Source organism: Pongo pygmaeus, chromosome 8 (genome assembly GCF_028885625.2).
Source record: "Pongo pygmaeus isolate AG05252 chromosome 8, NHGRI_mPonPyg2-v2.0_pri, whole genome shotgun sequence".
Lineage (NCBI taxonomy): Eukaryota > Metazoa > Chordata > Mammalia > Primates > Hominidae > Pongo > Pongo pygmaeus.
Genome location: NC_072381.2, coordinates 101,723,703 through 101,746,308, shown reverse-complemented (window position 1 = coordinate 101,746,308; position 22,606 = coordinate 101,723,703). Strand labels below are relative to the sequence as shown.

General features: G+C 43.9%; 1 protein-coding gene across 1 annotated transcript in view; it reads left to right on the top strand.

Annotated features, from left to right (window-relative positions):
* TLL2 (tolloid like 2) overlaps positions 1-22,606 on the top strand; it is a 146,393-nt gene that overhangs the window by 85,456 nt on the left and 38,331 nt on the right. The window contains exons 5-9 of the mRNA XM_054435408.2: positions 129-246; positions 6,168-6,346; positions 7,810-7,915; positions 15,566-15,690; positions 18,383-18,498. Coding sequence (XP_054291383.1) covers positions 129-246; positions 6,168-6,346; positions 7,810-7,915; positions 15,566-15,690; positions 18,383-18,498 — 644 coding nt within the window. The remainder of the gene's footprint in view (positions 1-128; positions 247-6,167; positions 6,347-7,809; positions 7,916-15,565; positions 15,691-18,382; positions 18,499-22,606) is intronic.

Below are 22,606 nucleotides of genomic sequence, written 5' to 3'. Positions count from 1 at the left end.
AGCCGAGATCGCACCATTGCACTCCAGCCTGGGCAACAAAGGCAAAACTCCGTTTCGAAGGAAAAAAAAAGCATCTAAAGAAAGTACGGACCCATGATTGAAGTCGAGTGCTTGCCCTGTTGTTTCAGGGAGCCAGAGGGCCATTTTTAAGCAGGCCATGAGACACTGGGAGAAGCACACCTGTGTGACCTTCATAGAAAGGACGGACGAGGAAAGCTTTATTGTATTCAGTTACAGAACCTGTGGGTAAGTAAACGAAAGCAACACCACCTCTGCAGAATCAGTCAGATGGCTTATGAGTCTTGAGTTTTCTCTGTAAACCTAAGTATTTCCAATGAACTGTTATTTAGAGGAGTCCAGGGTTTGCTAGAAACTTTCTGCCCTCGGTGAAATTACAATCCAGTGGCAAAGCTGGTGGGTCAAGAGGAAGATTCCAGGAGACTCCATGAAGACCAGGGGTCCTGCTACTAGGAGAGCAACAGAAGGAACTGGTGGTGTGTCACGTGAACACTTAAGGCAGTGGTTCTTAACCTCTTGGGGTTTGTGTTCCCATTTAGAATCTGATGAAGCGGTGGGCTTTCCTTCTTCAAGAATAGATGAATATGTATGTAAAATTTTGCATTTAACTTCAGGGACTCTACAGGTTTACAAACTTCCTTCAGAAAACATAATATATAATAAAATGACGGCTTATGACTAAAGTTATCTGTTATGTCAATAAATATGTATGATATACTTTCCTACTGAAAGAAAAAGTTCTCATGTTGGATCAAAAACCCAAACCCGGCCAGGAGCGGTAACTCACGCCTGTAATCCCAGCAGTTGGGGAGGCCGAGGTGGGCAGATCACCTGAGGTCGGGAGTTCCAGACCAGCCTGACCAACATGGTGAAACCCCGTCTCTACTAAAAATACAAAATTAGCTGGGTGTGGTGGCACATGCCTGTAATCCCAGCTACTTGGAAGGCTGAGACAAGAGAATTGCTTGGAGCTGGGAGGCAGAGGCTACAGTGAGCCAATGTACTCCAGCCTGAGCAACAAGAGCAAAACTCCATCTCAAAAAAAAAAAACAAAACAAAAAAACAACAACAAAAAAACCTAACCCAACTACGTGGTCTATACGTAAGATGATTACTGAATAAAACAACCTAGAGAGGTTTAAAAGTAAAAGGAAAGAAGCCATACAGATAAATGCTAACAAAAAGAAAGCTGGGATCACAATTTTAGTCATTGACTAGGTTTTCATTGTTTTGTTGTTTTTGTTTTTAAAGTCAGAAAATGTTAAAACAAAAGCTGAGACACTTTATAATGAGAAAGGGTATAAGCGACGGTGAGAATATAACTGTCATAAATCTTCATGCACCAAATAGCATAGCATCAAGAGTCATAAAACAAGCCCCAGGGAATTCAAGGGGAAATTGACAGAAATGCTCAGTAGCACTAGACTTAATTCATTTCTGTCAGCCCAAGTAAGTCAGTGTCACGTTGACCAAAAAATAAGTAGAGATTCACAGAGGATTTGAAAAATACAGTTAATAGAGTTGATTCTATGGGTCTATCAGATTCTATAACCTCATAACACATTTTTTTAAATGGCCCATCTATTAAGCATTAAGAATATCTTAACAAATTCTTAAAGGCAGAAATAGCCTTAGGATATTTTCTGATTGCAAAGCAGTGAAACTGGACATAACATAATAACAAAAATAGAATAAACATTAGCTGGTAAGTTAAAAGTCCCCCCATGCTTCCGTTTTTATGGCTCTTAGGTCATAAAAACAGCAAGATTAAAATTGTAGAATGTCTAGATAATGAAAGCCCTATGGTTCAAAATAAAAGAGATATAGCTAAAGCTATGTCCAGACAAAAACCCACAGACTTAAATATCCACATCACCCGTTGACAATAATGACAATGAAATATTCAATTCAAAGAAGCTAGTAAAAATAAATACTTACAACCCACCACCATCACCACAACAAAATAAACCTAAGGAGAGCACAAGGAAACAGACAAGGTGAAACATTACAGGGCTAACAAATTCAAGAGTAAATTATTTGAATAAACAAACAAACAAACAAAACAATAGATAAACCACTTGTTAGTTTAACTGAGACAAAATATGATCCCATAGAAATACATAAAATTAGAAATGAAAATGGGAGAAATAGCCACAGATTCAGCAGAATCACAAAGGAGTAGTTTGCAAATCTCTAGGGCAAGAAGTGTGAAAATATGGATAATGTGAAAGTCTTCAAGGTAAAAATAAAGTACTGGCACAGACCAAGAACTTTGAATGAAATTGAAGAACGGAGGGAAAAAGCCATCTCCCACAAAGCACCAGACCCGGAGTTTCACAGGTGAATTCTTTCAAAACTTCAAAAACAGATTATTCTGGTATACTTAAACTTTTTAGAGCATAGAGAAAGATGAACGCTTTCAAATTACTTTTGAGGAACTGTTATGGCATTGCTACCTTGAATTGGAAAGGATAGCACCAAATAAATAGAGAAAGAAAGGAAAACATGATAAAAAAGATAAGAAAGAAAAAATTATAGACTCATCTCACATGTGAATAGCCACGCAAAATTCTAAATAAAATGTTAGCACGTAGAATTCAGCAGCAGAAGAAAAGAAGAGGAGGCTGCCAAATACATTTATCTAGGGAATACAAGATTAGTTCAACATTAGGAAATCTATTCTCAAGATTGATTTGTCAAAGAAGAGAAGCTATATTCATATCTCAATAGATGCTAAAAGGCACCTGTACAATACAACATGCAGTTTTTGTTTTAAAAAAGTAACCAAGGTAGCACAGAAATAGATGTCAAGGCTAGATTCTTACATTATATATATATAAGTATAAATATACATTTATATAAATAACTTCCAACCAAAAGCCAATATCATGTTTATCGATGATACTTCTAGAAGCATTTAATTTTAGTTAAAATCATGAACAAGTTTAAGATGTTTAGGGTTACCACAATTATTTAGCATTGTTTTGGAATTACTAATTAATATAAATTAGACAAGAGAAAGAAAGAAACACTGTGAATATTGTCAGGAACAAGGCAATGTTTGCACTGATGGGAGGTAATGTGATTGTGTGCCTAGAAACTCCAGAATATCAATTGAAAAGCTGTTAGAAACACAAGGAGACTCTATTAAGTGACCACAAAATTAATTAATTAACAAAAATAGGTGACTGCTTTTCTTTATATATGAAATAGTTTGATACACTTTTATGATGGGAAAAAATCACAACTTTAATAGAAACATAATAGATACTATATCTAAGACTAAACATAAATGTGCCAGACCTATAGGAAGAAAATGCTAAAACTCCCAGGAACCTAAAAAAAAAAAAGTAAAAATAGAAAGCATATTGCTTCCTGATGTAGGGATACTCAACATAGTAAAGATGTCAGAACTCCCTAAAATAAGCTGTACATTCATGCCTTTCTGATTTAAACACCAACATTTATAGATATATACATACATGTGTATGTATGCATACATATTTTTAGAACTTGAACAAATGATACTAGAGTTTATCTGGAGGAACAACCATGTAGAAATAATGAGAGAGAGAGAGAGAGAGAGAGAGAGAGAGAAAACAGTAATGACAGAGGTAGCTATCTAATGGTCTAACCAAACATGCAGAATATTAAAATGCAAAGGGAAGATAATAACAAAACAGTTTGGAACTTAAGGGAAAAATAGAGATATATAAAAAAGGGTCCAAAATGAATATACCTATACACAAATTTGGGTAACATTTTAAATGAGTGGGAGAAAGATCAATTAGTCAATTGGGATATTTGAATATTGGGATAATTTAGATAACTCTCTGTGAAAAAAAAAAAAAAAAAAAAAGCTGGACTCCTACCTCACTTCTTATACCAATAACTATTCTAGCTAGATCAAAGATGTAAGTATTAAAGAAAAAGAAATGGAAGAAAGAAAGAAAAAATCGAAGAGTATAAGAAGGAAACAAGAGTAGATTTTATTTATAATCTTGAAATATGGATGACCTTTCTAAGCAGCACATAAGAAAATGAGTACCTTTTATAATACTAACATTAAAAACTTTTATAATGCAAAAAGAAAACAAAACAATACATAAAAACAAAGTCAAATGAGAACTAACAAAGTGAGCAAAATACTTGCAACACTCTTGACTAGTTTCCCTAATTTACAAAGGGTTCTTAAATTTCAATCATAAAAAAATGGACAACCCAAAAGAAAACAGGGGTAAGAGGTGATCACATAGTTCACAGAAAAAAAAAAAAAGTCACTTAAAATATGTGAAAAACTATCCAGCCTCAGTGCAGTGAAATCTTATTTTTTACCTATCCAACTGGCAAAATAGTTTGATAAAACCAGTGTTGGCCAGGATGAGGGAAATAGGACTTAAACATTTTTTTAAGCTTCTGTGAGTAAACAGTAGGTGTATATATTTGTTGGGTGCCCAAGATGTTTCGATACAGGCATGCAATGTGAAATAATCACATCATGGAGAATGGGGTATCCCTCCCCTCAAGCATTTATCCTTTGTCTTACAAACAATCCAGTTACACTCTTTTAGTTGTTTTTAAATACACAATTAAGTTATTATTGACTATAGTCACTCTGTTTTTTTGGTCAAATAGTATATCTTATTCATGCTTTCCTTTTTTTTTCTTTACCCATTAACCATCTCCACCTTCCCCACCAGTCCCCCAGTACCCTTCCAGCCTCCAGTAACCATCCTTCTAGTCTCTATCTGCATGAGTTCAATTGTTTTAATTTTAAGCTACCACAAATAAGTGAGAACATATGATGTTTGTCTTTCTGTGCCCGGCATATTTCACTTAACATAATGATCTCCAGTTCCATTCCTGTTGTTGCAAATGACAGGATCTCATCCTTTTTTATGGCTGAATAGTACTTCATTGTGTACTTGTACATATTTTCTGTGTGTACACATTTTCTTTATCCATTCAACTGCTGATGGACACTTAGGTTGCTTCCAAATCTTAGCTATCATGAACAGTGCTGCAACAAACATGAGAGTGCGGTTGTCTCTTCAATAGACTGATTTCCTTTCTTTTAGGTAAAGAGAAAAGGGCTTTTAATATCTTACTAGTGAGTATATAAACAGACAACATTTTGGGAGTGCATTTTGACAGTATCTATTAAAATTTCAAATGCACATATCCTTTTATCCATGAATCCCATTGGTAGAAATTTACGCTACCATTTCTTTGTTTCAGTTGCTGTTGTTTTTATTTGTTTTGCTTGTCATCCTCTCCCCCGAGGCCTTGTTAAAATAGCAAAAACTGGAGTTACAGCCCAGATGTACATTAATAGAAGACTGATGAAATAAATTTTGGTATTACAAAAATGTATATAAATATTATTTGAAAAAAATGATTGTGCCCAGAAGGGAGTCATCTCTCTCCTCTGATAATGACACCAAGTTGCATGCATTATAGACACTCATCTGCCTCCTTCCCCTGACTCTTCTCCTTTTCATTAAAAATGGCCCAGCAGGGACTCCAGCACCTTGCAGGTGGAGGGGTGGAGTATGGTATGGACTTTATGTCAGAGAGAGACCATATCTTTTGTCGGCTTTTCAAGAAGATTCATAACCACAAAAAGCTCAAGAACCATTTTTGGAGGGAATTTCTGCATTGGGTCATTGGGTGGGAAGTTGGACAATGAGAGCACTTTCACCTCTGAAATTCTGTTTCTTTTCTTTTTTTTTTTTTTTTTTTTTTTTTGAGATGGTGTTTCACTCTTGTTATGAAGGCTGGAGTGCAGTGGCATGATCTTGGCTCACTGAATCTCTGCCTCCGGGGTTCAAGCAGTTCTCCTGCCTCAACCTCCCAAGTAGCTGTGATTACAGGCACACGCCACCACACCTGACTAATTTTTGTATTTTCAGTAGAGACAGGGTTTCACCATGTTGGCCAGGCAGGTCTCAAACTCCTGACCTCAGGTGATCCACCCACCTTGGCCTCTCAAAGTTCTGGGATTACAGGCGTGAGCCACTGCACCCGGCCTGAAATTCTGTTTCTTTTACATGCACACACGCACACACATACAGAGTGGGAGGGGGGACTTGCCTCTTGCTCTGAATGTCTTCTGACCTGCTGACGTGGGTATTCCTGCAATTGTCCAGCTGTTGCTCCTATGTTGGGCGCCGAGGAGGAGGCCCACAGGCCATATCCATTGGGAAGAACTGTGACAAGTTTGGCATTGTGGCTCACGAGCTGGGCCATGTGGTTGGGTTTTGGCATGAACACACCCGGCCAGACAGAGACCAACATGTCACCATCATCAGGGAAAACATCCAGCCAGGTAAGGAGGCCTGTGTGGAGTCTGGAAGGCACCAGTTGAGAAGGTGGCAACCTCAGGGACAGGAGGGAGGGAAGGAGGGGACTTGCTGGAAGCTGAGCAATGCTAATTGCTGAATAGGAGCAATGACTCTATTGTGGAGGCCCTTCTCACCAGTATGACCACTGTCGCTCTGTGGTTTCCTGGGAGGTCATCTGCCATAGCTTGTAGGTTGGAGCAGAAGCAAAATGATTTTCCATGTTTTAAAGGACATTGAAATCTAACTCCATTTCCTGAAAGGAACACGGTCGACCAGAACACTGTTACAGCATCAGCGCTGATAAGCCAAAAAAAAAAAAAAAGAGTTCTCCTGGCTGCTTTTATGAGTTATTTTTGCTGACTTAGGCAACATATTTTCTGAAACTGAAATACAATTAGGACATGAACACATGTAAAAACAGTGTTTTTGCCTCGAAACATTCTGCCCCAAGGCAGATAAAGTATCTAGATTAAAAAAAAATACTTTCTTATGTCAAATAATTTTATATGCAAGTTAATATTGAGCATGAAAGTAGCTAGTTGAAGAATATGATTGCCTTACAAATGCTTTAGAGAATCTGAATTGTGAGCTATTTAGGATTGAACTTAACTCTCTGATTCATTTTCTTTTGTTTCTTCGAATTGCAAGATCAGGTTTTTGTTTGTTTGTTTTGTTTTTTTGTTTGTTTGAGACGGAGTCTCACTCTTGCTGCCCAGGCTGGAGTGCAGTGGCGTGATCTTGGCTCACTGCAACCTCCGCCTCCTGGGTTCAAACGATTCTCCTGCCTCAGCCTCCCGAGTAGCTGGGATTACAGGTGCCCACCACCACGCCCAGCTAATTTTTGTCCTTTTTTTTTGAGACGGAGTCTCGCTCTGTCGCCCAGGCTGGAGTGTAGTGGTGCGATCTCGGCTCACTGCAAGCTCTGTCTCCTGGGTTCACGCCATTCTCCTGCCGCAGCCTCCCAAATAGCTGGGACTACAGGCGCTTGCCGCCACGCCAGGCTAGTTTTTTGTATTTTTAGTAGAGACGGGGTTTCGCCATGTTGGCCAGGCTGGTCTCGAACTCCTGACCTCAGGCGATCCACCCACCTTGGCCTCCCAAAGTGCTGGAATTACAGGTGTGAGCCACAGCACCTGGCCCAGAGTTTTTTATTTTTATTTTTTATTTTTTGCGGGGGCAAGCAAGTTGATAACTAATCTGTCTGCAAACTTACTTTAAGAGGTTTGAGTGGCATTTGGGGATAGGTCTTGGGTGGTGGGGTTGGGAGAACACAGGGCTTGCTGGAAGTTTCAAATTTCTAATTGTTGAAAACAACAAGAACCACTACAAGCCCTGTTATTTGACTGATTGGGCCAAGAGAGCCCTGGGAAGTTGTTACGGGCCCTCCTTCTCCTTCCTCTGCCTCCTTTCAGGTTTTCAAAGGGCTTAACACAGTGTTGTGTCACAGGTCAGGAGTATAATTTCTTAAAAATGGAAGCTGGGGAAGTGAGCTCTCTGGGAGAGACATACGACTTTGACAGCATCATGCACTACGCCCGGAACACCTTCTCAAGGTCGGAATCTATGCTTTTGCCTCGTCTATGTTTTACTGTGCCTGCGGCAGGCTTGGGTCAGATTCCTGGAGGTCTGCGGAGAGTGGGTCTCTGCATGCTTCTAGCACGGCTGGCCTGTCTGTCCTTGAAATACAGTGGCCTCTGGGCTGCAGTGAAATATAATCTAATCAGGTTCCCGTTAATAAGATTGAATCCCATTGTGAAGCTAGCATTCCATCATGCCCTAATGTCACAAGCAGCAAACTGGAAAAGGGAAATTATCGAGAGGTTGGCTGGGATAATAACTTAGAGGCTCTGTGTCAAATTTCCAGTGGGTGGGGGGAGTCTTTTGTAGAAGCATGGTGGTGCTCACCAATTCTCCTAGCAGAGGTTTGGTTTATTGGAAACTAGCCGGTGTCAGGGCTGGGAGGGCTGTAAATCATCGATTCATTTTAGAGGTGAAGACAATGAGGCTCCAGCCAGCTCTCAGATGCACAGGTAGCTGAGGACTGGAGTGAGAGCAAGAATCCAGGTTCCCACCTGCAGGTCACAGATGATGGAAGCTGCTGTATTCAAGTAGGGCTGGGCCGTTTATTTATGGCTGGCATGGGCAGGGTCTGTTCTGATGAGCTGTTCTGATGTGCTGTGCCTAGCAGACATTAAAGATTTTCAGTATTGTCCCTGCTTCTAGACCCTGTAAGTGCTTTGTGTGCAGAAGTTTTTCCCTACTTGTCCCAGTTTTGTAGTTCTTTCTACCCTTGAATTAAAGGAGGCACGGGGAACAAATATTTTCTCTCTTGGCACTTTCTCTTCAGTTTCCTGTTAAAACCAGCTGTTTGCTCGTTTATTTATTTAGTCATTTCCCCAAAAGGATATGTGGTGACTTCCAATATACACACGGGATAACAAAGATAAATAATAGGTGAGAAAACTGGGGGAAAGGAGAAGGAAAAAATATGGCTAGAAAGCTAAGTTGAGGCCCAGAATAAGTTTAGTGCTCAGAGTATATGCTGTGAGGTCATGTACACTTGGTTAGAGTTGGCAGCAAATCCTGCCCTGTGCTTCCTAGCAGTCACAGCAAAGAGGGAAATAATCCATTCCATGAGTCTCCATGTCCATAAAGATGAAAGGGATTCATTTGCTCAGAAAACATATGGCTCTTGGGAGTGAAAGGGACACTGTTTGCCAAGGGCTCCTTGGTTCTTGGGTAAGGCTGCCGAAAGCATCCTGTTGATGAGTTTGTTGATAGGACTATGGGAGAAATCCTCTAAATCTCAGCATCCCAAGTTCTCAGGGGGTACTGTTCCTCCGGCCACACAACTGCTTTAGTCATGATCTCTATCCTGCACCTAGACATGAGCTCTAATGGGTGGAGTTGTGTTAAAGCTGGCATCTTTGACAGCACTTGGGAGTGGCGTGAAATTGAGCCTTCCTGGCCTCTTTGACCTTCTCCTGGCTCTTTTCCAAAGATAGTAAAAAAAACATGGTGTGATGAAGAGACCACCGAACTGAGAGGGAGAAGCTGGGTTCTAGTCATAGTTCTCCTGTGACCCTTGCCTTTGAGGGAGGCAGACAGTAATTAGGGGCAGCTGTGTGATGGTTAAATCTCCACCTCCACAGGCCTTGGTTTCATTGTGAGAGGGTTGGACTAGATGTTCTCTGAGCCCCTTCCAGCTCCAACCTTTCATGTTGCAATTTCTCAGTCTGGTGCAGATGGGTGAGGGGTTGACAGATATGATCTCATTCACTGCCATACAGGAAATCTGAAACTGGAAGGGCCTCCTCTTCCAGATTAGGAAACTGAGACATTGAGGGATCCACCCTGAGGCTGTGTGCAGGGAGTCTCAGGACGCCAGTGCAGTGTGCAAATATCCAAGGGGGAGGCGATGCTTGGGTCTTGGGGTAGGCTGATTCACCTGTTTGGTAAATGGTGCAAGGAATAGCCAAAAGCCCACCCCATCATCCAGGAGTTACAGGCTGCTACTAGAGACCAAGTATCAATTTTGTCAGGGAATCTATGTCAAGTTGGCCCAAGGGAGAAGCTTTTTCCTTGGGTCTTGTTTCTGTAGCTGCCATACCTCTTCATATTGCTTTTTAATTTATCTATTAATAATTATTAATTTATATATTCATATTAATTTATATATTCAATTTATATATTCATATAATTTATATATTCAAATGAAATCAATATCATTTAATTTATTAATAATTATTGATTTATAAATTCATATATTAATTTATATATTCATATATACATACATATATTCATATGTATATATTCATATATACATACATATATATTCATATGTATATATTCATATACATTTATATGTATCTGTTGTATTCCCTTCTCTGGCAGTAGACTGAGATCCTTGAGGACAGAGACTATCTCATTCTCTTCCAGTCCCCAGCACCCAACATAGTGCCTGGCACCTAGTAGGTATTCAATAGACATATGCTAAATGAATACGTTAATGAATGAGTTCAAAGGGGCCAGGAGGACCTGCAATGTTGGGGAATAGGTGAGGGTAGAAATTTCCATTATGCTCATTGCAGTTCTTTCCATGTGCTCGCCAATGCGATGGCTACTTTATTAAGGTGAATCTATAAGTCTGTACCATGTAGGGCATTTGTGTGCTGTAGGAACTGCACTGCCTTCTCATCGCCTGCTCTGTGCCAGGCACTGCACAAGCTCTGGAGCCAGAGGCCAGGACAGGATGCAGGCAGAGGATCTTCCAGCACCAGCGTTTCTTTTCTTGTCTTTCTTTTTGAAATATATATATGTATTTTTTTTTTCTAGGATTGCTAGCTCATAATGCCATGCCTTTTGTCCCTCAGGGGATAACCATTTCTAATGCTATTGTCAGTGTGAACCATCAGCCCAGACCAGTGGAAATCCATGGGCCAAACCCATGAAATAAAAATTCCTCATCAAAATTCCCCAGAATCTCTACGAGGGAGATCAGCAGGGGCAGCACACGGGAGGATGGGCAGCTAGGAGCAGAGCAGCTCGCCGAAGGCAGGCAGCCCCTCCTGCTACTGTTACATTAGCTACTGCTGCAGAGCAATTGACCCCCAAGCGTAGTGACTTAAAACAGCAGCTTATTATTTTTGATGATACTGTGGGTTAGCTAGTCAGGTTTGTTCTTCTCTGGTCTTTCCTGGGATCACTCACAGCAACAGTCATCTGACAGATTGATTGGGCTGGGGAGTCCAGGATGACCAGTCACACGCCTGGCACTTGGTGCTGCCTGTTCATGCCCCTCTGTTCTCTCTGGGAGCCCCTTGGTTCTCCTTCATGTGGCCTCTCATCCTCCAGTAGGCTAGACCAAGCTTTACACTGCATGGGGACTCAGAGTTCCAAGAGGGCAAGTGGGGAAGCTGCAAGCCTCTTAAGGCCCCAGCTCTGGAACTTGCATGACATCACTTCTGCCACATTCTATTGGTCAAAGCAAGCCACAAGGCCAGCCCCAAACTCAAGCGAGTGGAGAAATAGATTGCACCTCTTACTGGGAGGTATGGCACGTTGCAGTAGGATATGGCTGTTAGGAGGAGTGATTTTTGATTTTAACAATCTGCCACTGCTACCTTCTCACCTCTGCCCCAGAGTTCAGAATGGTTTCAGCAAATCTGTTTTGTTGCAGTTGGATAACTGCATGGTCCTTTCTGCCAACTTTTTACCTGGATTTTCGGAAAACACTTTTGTTCACTAGGTTTTTACTGGGGGCTTTTCTATGGGCATTTTGTCAATAGTTTCCCCACTCCCACCTCCATGCCATTACTTCTGGTCACAAAGACCCTGAAGCTGGCCTGTACCTCATGTTGGATTCTGTAAAAGAGCAGAATAGAGCCCATGGAACATATGCTGATCTGGGGAGGTGGGCAAATGCTATACCCTGCTGATGGGAAACTCAATCCTTGTGTCTCTTTACGATTGAGCTGTCTCCTTCCAACTTTATTCTCTCTAGTTTATTGCAGTTCTTCTCCCCTCCCCCTTGGTTGGACCCAGGCTGTGGGGAGCGGTCTCTTTGGAGGTTTTGCTGGGCAAAGATCCAGGAGATGAGGAGACAGTTCTCTTGTACAGGGGCCTCTTTGTTTCAGAACTCAGAGCTGACAGTTTTATTCCCTGAGGCATCTGCTGAACTCTGTCTTGGTTTAGCAGAATGTCAATGCTAAGAGTTGTCCTACATGAAAGAGGGAAGGAACGTCACCGCTGTGGTTTACACAGGGGACGGCTCTTGTAGTAAACAGCTGGAAGCTCTTGCTGGCTGCTTAGGATATGCAAGGGAGGACATCCAGCACCAAAGAGCGATCTGAGTGTGAGCCAGTGTTGTTCCTGATGTTTTGGTTTTTGAAGTCTGCAATGTTCTTAGCTCTATAATTTAATACATCACAAGGCCTACTGTTCCTTGAGCAGCAGGAAACACTGGCTGGAAGGAGAAGGATTCCCAGAAGTGAGCTCCCGGCCTGCCTCTCCATGACTAGCTCTGGGCCCTGGGAAAGTCACTAAGCTCTGCAGGCTCAGTCTTCTCCCCTGTAGAGTGAGAGCTCTTGTGATAATGGCACCTGACTCCTAGGGTATTATGAAGATGAAATGAAATGGTGCAGGGAAAGTGCCCAGTGCAGGGCCTGGCACATCAGAAAGTCCTATGAACAATGAGTAAGTGCAAGAACATGGCTTCTATGCCCCAGGCCCACTGGCAAAGTCATCTACATGGTGTGGCCAGGTAGCGTGGGGTGCTTAGAGACTGTGTGATCCTTATGCTTGTGCTGCAGAATTCCTTTCTGCAAGGGAACCAAGAAAATAATTACAAAAGGACACACCTTTCATTAGGGCAGAAGTGCCTGTTTTTGGAGTAGCTAATGATTGAATTTAGGATTTTCCGCAGAGTCATCACTTGTGGTTTAAAATGTGTTAAAGTCAGTGAGGGAGGCCAAGGATTCCACTAAAGTTTCTCTACAGGAGTCCAGACTCAGAAATGAGGCTATGGGAGCTAGAGAAAGACAGGTCAAGGGTTACATGTTGGGTACAGAGATGCTGAAAAGGAAATCAGCAGATGATCTAGACTCCCACAGGCTAAGGTTGGAACGTGAGCTTGAAATCTGATTTAGAAAAAAAAAAGTCTGCACAAAAACAAAAAGATAACAAAGTGATGTAACCAGGAAGAACCAGGAGTAATAGGTATTTTCTAATGTAGTGCAGAATTTAGGGAAATAGAAACAGTGCTTGAAAGAGACAGAGAGAGAGAGAGAGAGAGAGCGAGCGAGCATGCACAGCTAATAGCTAGGTGACATATGTACATTTTCGCTTCCATTTTGGATGTAAAAAACTATTTTGCAAAGTTTTTAAAAGACAGTGCTTTATCCTGGTTGCATAATTTAATTCAAGAAGCATTTTTTGAGGTCTGCTGTGCTCTAGTTTCTAAGGACAGAGATAAAACACCCAGTCTCTCTGCTTGAGGAACTTACTTTTAGCAAAGAAGACAAATACCATCACTCCTTAAAAAAGACAATACAGTATGATAAGAAGAGACTACACAAATGATTAAGACCCAGAGCAGGGAATGATAAACTCCAGACGGGAGGAGTAGAAAAGGCTTGGGGAAGGCATTTAATAGAGAAGGACATCTGATGGGGTTTTGGAGAATGAATAGGAGTTTGCAAACAGACAAAAAAACAGAGGGCATGGGCAGCCTGGGGAGCGGATAGCATGTGCGAGGGCATATTTGGGGCCTACAAGGAGCTTAGTGTTGCTTAAAATAATGACATATGCTTTATTCTTGTTAAGTATTCTTTTGGTTATGGGATTAAAGAGTCAGGCTGGAGAGGAAGGCAGAAGTCAGTGAGCAAACAGCCTAGAGATCCAAGTGGTGACTGGAAGTTGGTGAAGGGTTCTAAGCAAAGAAGGCACGTGCCTCCCCTTGCATTTTGGGATGATTCCATTGCAGCGTTGTGGCCAAGGGGAGCAGTAGAGTAGAAGTGGCTGAGTCTACAGGGAGGGAGGCCAGTTAAGAAGCTACTGGAAAGAGTTCAGGAATGGAGTGTTGATCACTTGAGCTATGGCAATGGTCTGGGAACGAGGAGGAGGGTATGGGTTCAAGGGGTGCAAAAAAGGTATAGTGGACAGGACCTGGCTCCTGGTTTGGTAGGAGAGTGTGAGGAAGAGGGAGGAGCTGAGAATGCCCTCAGATTCAGGCTCAGGAGACAAGGATCATGGAGTGAGCAAGAGAAGGATGGAATTGTGATAAATTTTGTTTTGAGCATGTTGGATATAAGAGGCCTATAGGGCAGTCCAGAGGAGGTGTTACGAGGCATCTGGGGCTCAGCAGAGGATCCTGGGCTGGAAACAGAGGATTAGCTGTGAGGCTGCAGATGATGGTTAAAAGCCATAGGAGCAGATGGAACATGGAGAGAGAGGACAGAGGGAGAGGGCAGAAACCCAAGGGGCATCATTGAAGGGGAAGCAGAAGCGGTTCTTGTCTCACTGCTCAGAGAGAGCCGTGGCCTGGACCCAGGGAGAAGACAGTGAGGAGGGAGGAGGGCATCGGAGGTCAGTGCTGGAGAGAGGGCAGACGGAGATTGGAAGGTGTCTACTGGCAGATGAGTGGTGACCATTGCGATGGGGTCAGATCACAGTTGGATTGAGAAGTGAATCAGAGGTGAGCAGTTGGGGAATGGAGACAATACTTTCTAGAAACTTGGTTAAGAAGGGAAGGAAAAAAACAAGGTGGTGACTGGAGGAGGCGCTGATTCAAGGAGAGGCCAAACCTCCAGGAGAGGCCCCAGATAGAGGGTCTGGAAGCAGAAGAGGAGGCTCAGAGCTGGCAGCAGACAAAGCAGCAGGCAGGGTGTAAACCATGCCCACAACAGGGCCAGTGCTCAACTGGCAACCTGATTTCCACTTGTCTAGTTTAGAAATGGAGCTGTCATTAGATTTCAGTCAAGTAGGAGTAGAATAAGATGTTAGAGATAGAAGGAGTTGCCATGACCATCTCAACAAATTTCTTATTGTTTAGTGGGGTAAACTGAGACTTAGAGAGGCTCAGAGAGGGGAAGGGTCTTGTCCAAGCACACGCAGGCCTAGTGTAGAAATCTCTAGTCCAGGGCTTTTTTCACTACTTCTTGTTCTCTGCATTTATCTCATTTTCCATCTGATTTCCCTCTTACCAGCAGGGCCTTCAAACTGGGACCACCAATTCATCAACCTGCACTTGCTGACCAGCCCCTGAGAGTCTCACATTGGACCAGTTCCCAAGCTCTCCCTGGGGTGGCTCCAGGACTTAACTACACACAGTACTTCCCAATGCACAGCTGCAGGGGGCGCCACTCACACCGTGGTCTCTCCGGGGTCAGGACCTGTCAGGGCTTCATGAAAATGCTCAGGACACATCCCTAAGGAAGCTCCTGGGCTACCGCACTAGGGCATATTTTTACACTTGGCAGAGTCATCTTCCCACTGGAAAGCGAGTAGGCAGCTGATGAGATGGAATGTGAAAATGCTAGCATGAGCGAAGGAAACCTCTTCAGTCATGCCAGCCCGGGAGAGGCAGGCCAAGGGGCAGGAATGTTTATGGGGTTATGGGCAAGGGAATGAAGCCTAGAAATCCCAGCACAGACAGCCTGATGGCCTTGACTTTTCTTTTTCTCTGTCTTTTTTCATTCCTGTAGAGGAGTTTTCTTAGACACCATCCTTCCCCGTCGAGATGACAATGGCGTCAGGCCAACCATTGGTCAGCGTGTGCGGCTCAGTCAGGGAGACATAGCTCAAGCCCGGAAGCTGTACAAATGCCCAGGTAACTATGAGCCGTGGGGACTGCCAGCTCCTCCCTAGCATCTCCAAAGCACAGTCCCTGTGCCGGGAAAACAACTTGGGGGACCTAAAGGGACTATTCCTTGGCAGCTTTAATTTCTGGTGTCCTGGTAGGAGGTGCTAGGCAGTATAGAAAGGTGACATGGTGACAGGCAGTGAAGGGAATAATGGGTCTTAGAGTCCATAGGCGATTTCATGAGAGGCTTCAGACTTCTCTGGCAAAGCCTTTGTGTCCACAAGGGGAAGAAGGCATAACAGAACAACAGTAAATAGGGGTGTACTGCAGTGTGCACCCCATAACAGTAAGAGCACCTCTCCTTTCTCTGGGACTAGGGGATGTGGGTTTGGAAAAACAAGAACCAAGCTGGATTTTGCAGGAAGACAAAGAGTGAGGGAGAATGCTTTTGGGAGGATGGCTGTCAGTTTCCCAAATGCTGCAAGGTGGAGGGCGTCTCAGTGCTATTAACGAGCTTGTTGCTTTGGTCTTGGGGCTTTCCTGGCCATCCAAGGTGCTGGTCAGTGGCCAGGAGTCTGCCATTGAAGATGGGACAATACACTGGGATTGGAGCAAATGCCCGTCCCCCGGCCCATTTGGAAGCGTTCCTTCCCCTTGGATTTGTCCCGTTTGTGTTCCATCCCCTTGGCTTCAGCATCATCATCATATGCACACCATCTGAGCTCTTCTAGATCCCTTTCAGCTCTTGAGCCTCAATGTAAAGCACTGGTTGTGGCAGCTGAGTTTTTACTACTGATGGGTCAGAATCCATTTCAGTGGTTTTAGGAGGATAGAAGGAAGTTCCATTACCAATAGCCTTTCCCAAACTTCCAAACCAGACACAGAGTTAGATCATGGGATGAAGTATTTGAAGTGAGGACCATCTTAGAAAATCTGGACTGTCACATTACCTTACTGAGCAGGACCCGAGGGATGCAAAGGGCTGTGTGGGGCTTGCTTCCTCAAGAAACTTTAGAAAATATGTCCATCCAGCTATTAGTCATCTGGGGGCATGTTAGGGCTGAAATACAGGACACACATATCATATAACCTTGCTGAATTGAATGGGAAACCTTATAGCATACCCTGGGAAATGCCATCGTATTTATTCAGTTATAATGTTTATGCTGCTTACTTCCCAAAAGGATTCACAGCAAAATACCGTGGAGCCACACAGTAATGTATCTGTTCTTGCAGAATGTTGATGATTATTCTAAAATAATTTCCATGGAACCCTTGGGGGTGTTGACTGCCAGGCATAATCCTCATGATGCCTGGCAGTTGTTCAGTAACGTGATATTGAAGTCCCGACATCCAGGATTTCCTGAGGCCGATAATGGGCGGTTCTCCACATACCCCTTCTTGCAGCTCCAAAAAATATGGAGCTTCCAGTAGTTCCGAGCAGTAACTGAAAGCTCAGTCAGTCGCCATGCAGAGGTTGAACTGCATGTAAGGAAAAGATGCCTAAGGATGCTGGATCTCCATGTTAGGGTTGGCCACATAAGAGGAGGGGCTCTCAGCAAACCAGTGTCTTTGTCTTTAGAGTCTGAATCCCCAGGCATTAGAGAAATACAAAACCTGTAGTTTCCAAGGATTCATACAGGTACCCTTCATTTGTGAGGACAAATTAGGGGAAATACTTTTCACATACATAAAGACTAGGTTCTAGACTCATAACCAACCCTCAAACATTCAAGGGCAGAATAGCCTGCTACAGAAGATTCCAGCTCCCTATGCCTCTGCATTTTTTTGTTTTCTTGACTGCTTGATAGTTCTTTCAGAGATAAGTAGCAGAAAAAGAAGAGTAAAGATTTAAACTAACAGCTGAAATAAGTTTCAAAGCATTTTTTTCTTTTTGTCTTACCTACTTGCACTTTTTTTTTTTTTTTTTTTTTTTGAGACAGGGTCTCACTCTGTCACCCAGACTGGAGACTGGAGTGCAGTGGTGCAATCTCGGCTCACCGCACTCTCCACCTCCCAGCCTCCCAGGCTCAAGTGATTCTCCTGCCTCAGCCTCCCAAGTAGCTGGGATTACAGGTGCACGCCACTACCACCCAGCTAATTTTTGTATTTTTAGTAGAGATGGGGTTTCACCATGTTGGCCAGGCTGGTCTCGAACTCCTGACCTCAAATGATCCACCCGCCTTGGCCTCCCAAAGTGCTGAGATTACAGGCGTGAGCCACCGCGCCTGGCCTCTACTTGCATTTTCATGTTCTCTCTGCCACCGATATTATTATTAGCAATAATAATGGCATTATATATGAAGCACTCACTACGTGCCAAGCACTGAGCTGATCCATTTCATGTAATGCACACGATTTCACCAACCCTCTCAGGTAGGTCCTGCCCATCTTACAGATAAGAAAACTAAGGTCCAGCAAGTCTAGGAAACTTGCCCAAGCCACACAGCTGGCCAGAGAGCTAAGATTCATGACCTCTAGGCCATGCTCAGTCCTGAGAGCCTCAGAAGAAATTCCTGGGCGTTCCTTTTTGGCTCCCAGGTCCTACTTGTGCTTTTGTTAGCCAGAAAACATCAATCTGCTTGCTACACTTCTCACCAACCTGTTCCGAGGGCTTTGGCTGGTAAAGGGGTATGTTTACTCCGCTGTCCTGTGCGGGAGCTGCTTGGGCTGGGAGAGGTGCATATGCCACATCACAGTTGTGATTTTGCTTGTGCAGCGTGTGGGGAGACCCTGCAGGACACAACGGGAAACTTTTCTGCACCTGGTTTCCCAAATGGGTACCCATCTTACTCCCACTGCGTCTGGAGGATCTCGGTCACCCCAGGGGAAAAGGTAGGTGGGAAGCCCCCTCGGCAAATGGGATGGCACTCCTTGAGGTGAGGTGATGAGGGTGAGGTGGGAGGAATTCTTATTGTTAATAGTAAAAATAACAGTTGTTTGGTTATAAGCATCCACTGTGTGCCAGGCATGGTGCTGTTTGCTGTATGTTCATTATTTCTGGACTTCTCAATCAGTCTCACCCATACAAATGAAGGCTGGCATGTACTAAATATCCACTGAGTTATAAATCAAGTTCACAGTTCCTTCCAACCTTAATAAATACACTATTATAATATCCTGGAATTTAGAATTCTGTGACACCTCGGATTGCTGCTCTGGAAGATGGTGACACAGGGAGCCAGCCCACAGCTGGCTTTTCTTCCCCCCAGCCTCCGTCTCAGCATTTGGGGCTTAAAGAACATCCCTGTTGACATCCCAGCCCACTTCCCTAAGCATCTCACACTCCTCTTTTGCAAACATTCACTCCTTGGCTGCCCCTCCAGCGGGATGGACTGGCCAGGCGTGCAGTCTACACTCAAGAAGATGAATCCAGGGCAGAGGCCCTTGCATGACCTGGCAGTGGGCTCAGAGCTGTGTGGACAGGGAATTCCTGGGCTCCTGGAGTGTGGTGTAGGACCTGGGCAAGCTCTGGGTGGACACATCCCTTTAGTCTTGAAGAATTCCATGACCCCCTAGAGCTGAGCCTAGGGCAAGGATCTCTTTCAATCTGGTCCAAGGGTGGTATGTTTTCAACCCTACTGCAGGGCACATACTCTTATATCCATTATCTGGATAAGGAATTTGAGGCTTGAACATTAAGGAAAGTGCCAAAAGTCAAGGTAAGATATCGAACTAGAAACTGAGAACTGAGGTTTTGCTCTCCAAAGCTTATCTTTTTGCTACGTGTCTCTACAAATCTGAGTGTTCTTCAAGTTGTCTCAGACTAGATGCAACTATCTTGGAGAAACTCTGTTCCCTAGGTCTAGGTTAGGGGATACCCCCAGTGTCCCCAGAGCTCTCTGTAATCATACCTGTTGTAGCATGTCTCACGGTATAGTCACTACTGATTTATTTGTCCCACTTCTAAATCTTAAGCTCATTAAGGTTAGAGATCGTCCACCCCCAGGGCCCCAGCACTCCACAGTCTGTGGCACAGACTGGTCACCTGACAAGTATTTGTTGAATGGATATGTGGATGGATGAGGGGCTGAGTGAAAAACATGCAGCTAGGGTTTTTCACTAGCAGTTGGCAGTGGGTGTGATGGAATTTTTCAGGCACCTGTAGCCAACCTTCAGGTATTTCTAATTTATAACTTTTTAAAATGTCCATCTAAATGTCAAGTTAAGCACAGTGTGCTAACTAGAGACAAATGGCTAGGAATCACTGTGAGCATTTTCTGTGGACCGGATACTATCCTTAGCATATCATGTGGATCATCTAATTTAGTCCTCACATCAACTTCGTGAAATAGGTTCTGTTACCATACTTATTTACAGGTAAGGAATTGGACTTGCACAAGGCTTCTAAGTTTGTTGCAGAGTTGGGATTTGAACCCAGGCAATTGGACTCTGACAGCCTGAATGCTTGACCGTCTTCTTATGTTATTACACAAAGGGGTCAGGCTAGTAGATAGACATTTGAACGTGCATTTATACACATACATGAATGCACATGTGTGGGCACACATGTATACATCCTTCCTTTGGCTCTAAGCATTTAAGACATTAAGTACGGCTGTCATCTTGTATCTGAGACCCCAGACCTGTCTGCCTTGGGTAGATGTGAAATCCATGTGCCTGCTGGAGGCTAACAGGAGGGAGGCAGAAAGGGGGAAGAGGAAGAGGTCTGGTAATTTCTAAATTATTGAATTGCCCTGCACAGCAGAGGGTGTGTGATATGTTTGAACTGTGTAAACTTCATCAAGCCTTAATTATTAGTGCTAACTGGGGACAGAGAGAATACACATCATTGAAATTTCTGCACCAATTATTTCCATTTCTGCTTCACCCAGCCTTCCCCAGAGCTGCAAGTAATTAGCAAACTTGATTGATTCGAGTATCACCTCTTGTTCACTACCTCTTTCCCCTGTGGTCTTTATGGTTCACTAACGTACTTAAAATAATTAGCCTGAATAATTATCCCATTCATTCAGATCATGAATGTGTTACCAAGGAAGTTGTACTAACATTTCCTTTCTGTAATTTTAAAAAAGCAAAGGCTAAAGAATTATTGTGCAACCAGCTTACAGGTGTTACTAAGCTCTACCACCTGAATATGAGCACGGTGTGGGATAGGACAGAAATCTAAGGCACACCTCCGTCTTAAGACTGAGTGTTTATTTTGGGTCCCCCTCCCCCCACTCCCAGGGAATCTGATTTAATGGAAGGAAGGGTGTTTGCTTGGTACGAGCTTTTTTCAAAGCTTCAAAGGTGATTTTAATGTGCAAGTAGGGTCGAAAAACACAGTCTAGTTTGAAGGAGGAGTGACAGTGTGCACACACACATGCACACACACTCACGCACACACGTGCGCACACACACATGCATGCACACGCTCACACATGCACGCACCCACGTGCACGCGCACACACACAATGACAGAAGGTGATCTGACCTGTTTTTTCCTGGCACTGACTCTTCATTTCCTAGGAGATCGCAGGGCTTTGTGGAAGATGTGATTTGTCCTGAGATGAAACATTGGGTGGGATGGGCCCAAGGGAAGGGATGGGCACTCAACACTAATCAAGATGGGCAGCCTTCGAGGTGTGGTTAGTGTTAGTTGTGGTATGCTAAGTGTACACTCAATGTGGACTGCCTGGTATTTTAAGTTGCTATTTATCGAGTGCCTATGATGTGCCAGGCATAGCAATATACACTCTATATATGGTTTCTCGCACAGTCCCCTCAATAGCACAGTGATGTGTGTATTGTGTTACAGATGAGGAAACTAGAGGGCAAGTATTTCCCCAAGACTCCAGAGCTAGTAGATGGAGCTGAGAAGCAAATCCAGATCTAGGTAGATCTAAAGACACCGGCTCTAGAATCATTATAAAACAGAGGGTGGGGCGTTCCAAAGAGGCAAAGATCAATCGTGTTCATCAGGGCAATCAGACACAGGCTCGAGGAGGGGGACACTTGAGCAGGCCTGGGGAGTGTTTCTCTGACATGGGACTATCAGGGAACACTGGGAAACAGGCTGCACAGGACAGGTCCTGGGGGTGTGGAGAGTAAGCAGAATTTAATTCATGAGATGGGGGCACAGGGAGCCACTGAGGTTTCCTGAGGGGTTTGGTCAACATGATATATGAATGGAAGATTGGGAGGGGTCTGGTAAACATGAGACATGAGTGGAAGATTGATCTAGAAGCCCCAGTGTGTAGAAAAAATTGGGCCACAGCAGGGAGGAGTCCAGGAATCATGTGGGAGCAATCCAGGACGGGGTGAGGCAGGAGGAGCGAAATGGGGTTAGAGGGGAGGGATGCGGATATCGTAAAAAGAGCTGCAGCATGGATGCTGAACAGATATGGGGGATCAACAGTAAGGATGAAGGAAAGATAATACCAAAGCTTGGCTCCTTCACCAATGGGGCAATGGCGTCTTCTACAGTGGAGGAGGCTGGAAAGGAAATGCTTTGTTTGGAGGTGCTCTCACCTAGTAGGGAGCGAGAAGGGCACAGGAGCAAGAGCAGTGGGGAGAAGATAGGCCAGTGTGGTGAAAACCAGAAAGGATAAGCTCTGGGCAGAGGGGTCATGGGGCACAAGGACAAATAACAGTCCTTTAGATTTGGTGGGGAGGGAATGGGAACCTTTGAGGAAGCCTTCCAGCCTAAGGGTTTACTTAGAGCTAGAGGGCCCCTGGGGCTGTTTGAATATAAAGAAGTGGCTAGTGGAGGGGCAGCGAGTGGAGATGCTGGAGAGAGAGGAACTGCTGAGAGCAAGGTCCCCCGGGGTTGGAAAAGGAATAGAGTCAGGGATGCAGGGGCTGGGTCAGGGCTGGAGATCAGGAAGAATGGAGACATGATGGAGCAGAGGTGTGTGGGGCATGAGGAAAGGTGAGCCTGGGCCAGACAAGCCACTGCACCTCAGGACAGTGGGAGGAGCCACAGGCACCTGGTTTAGTG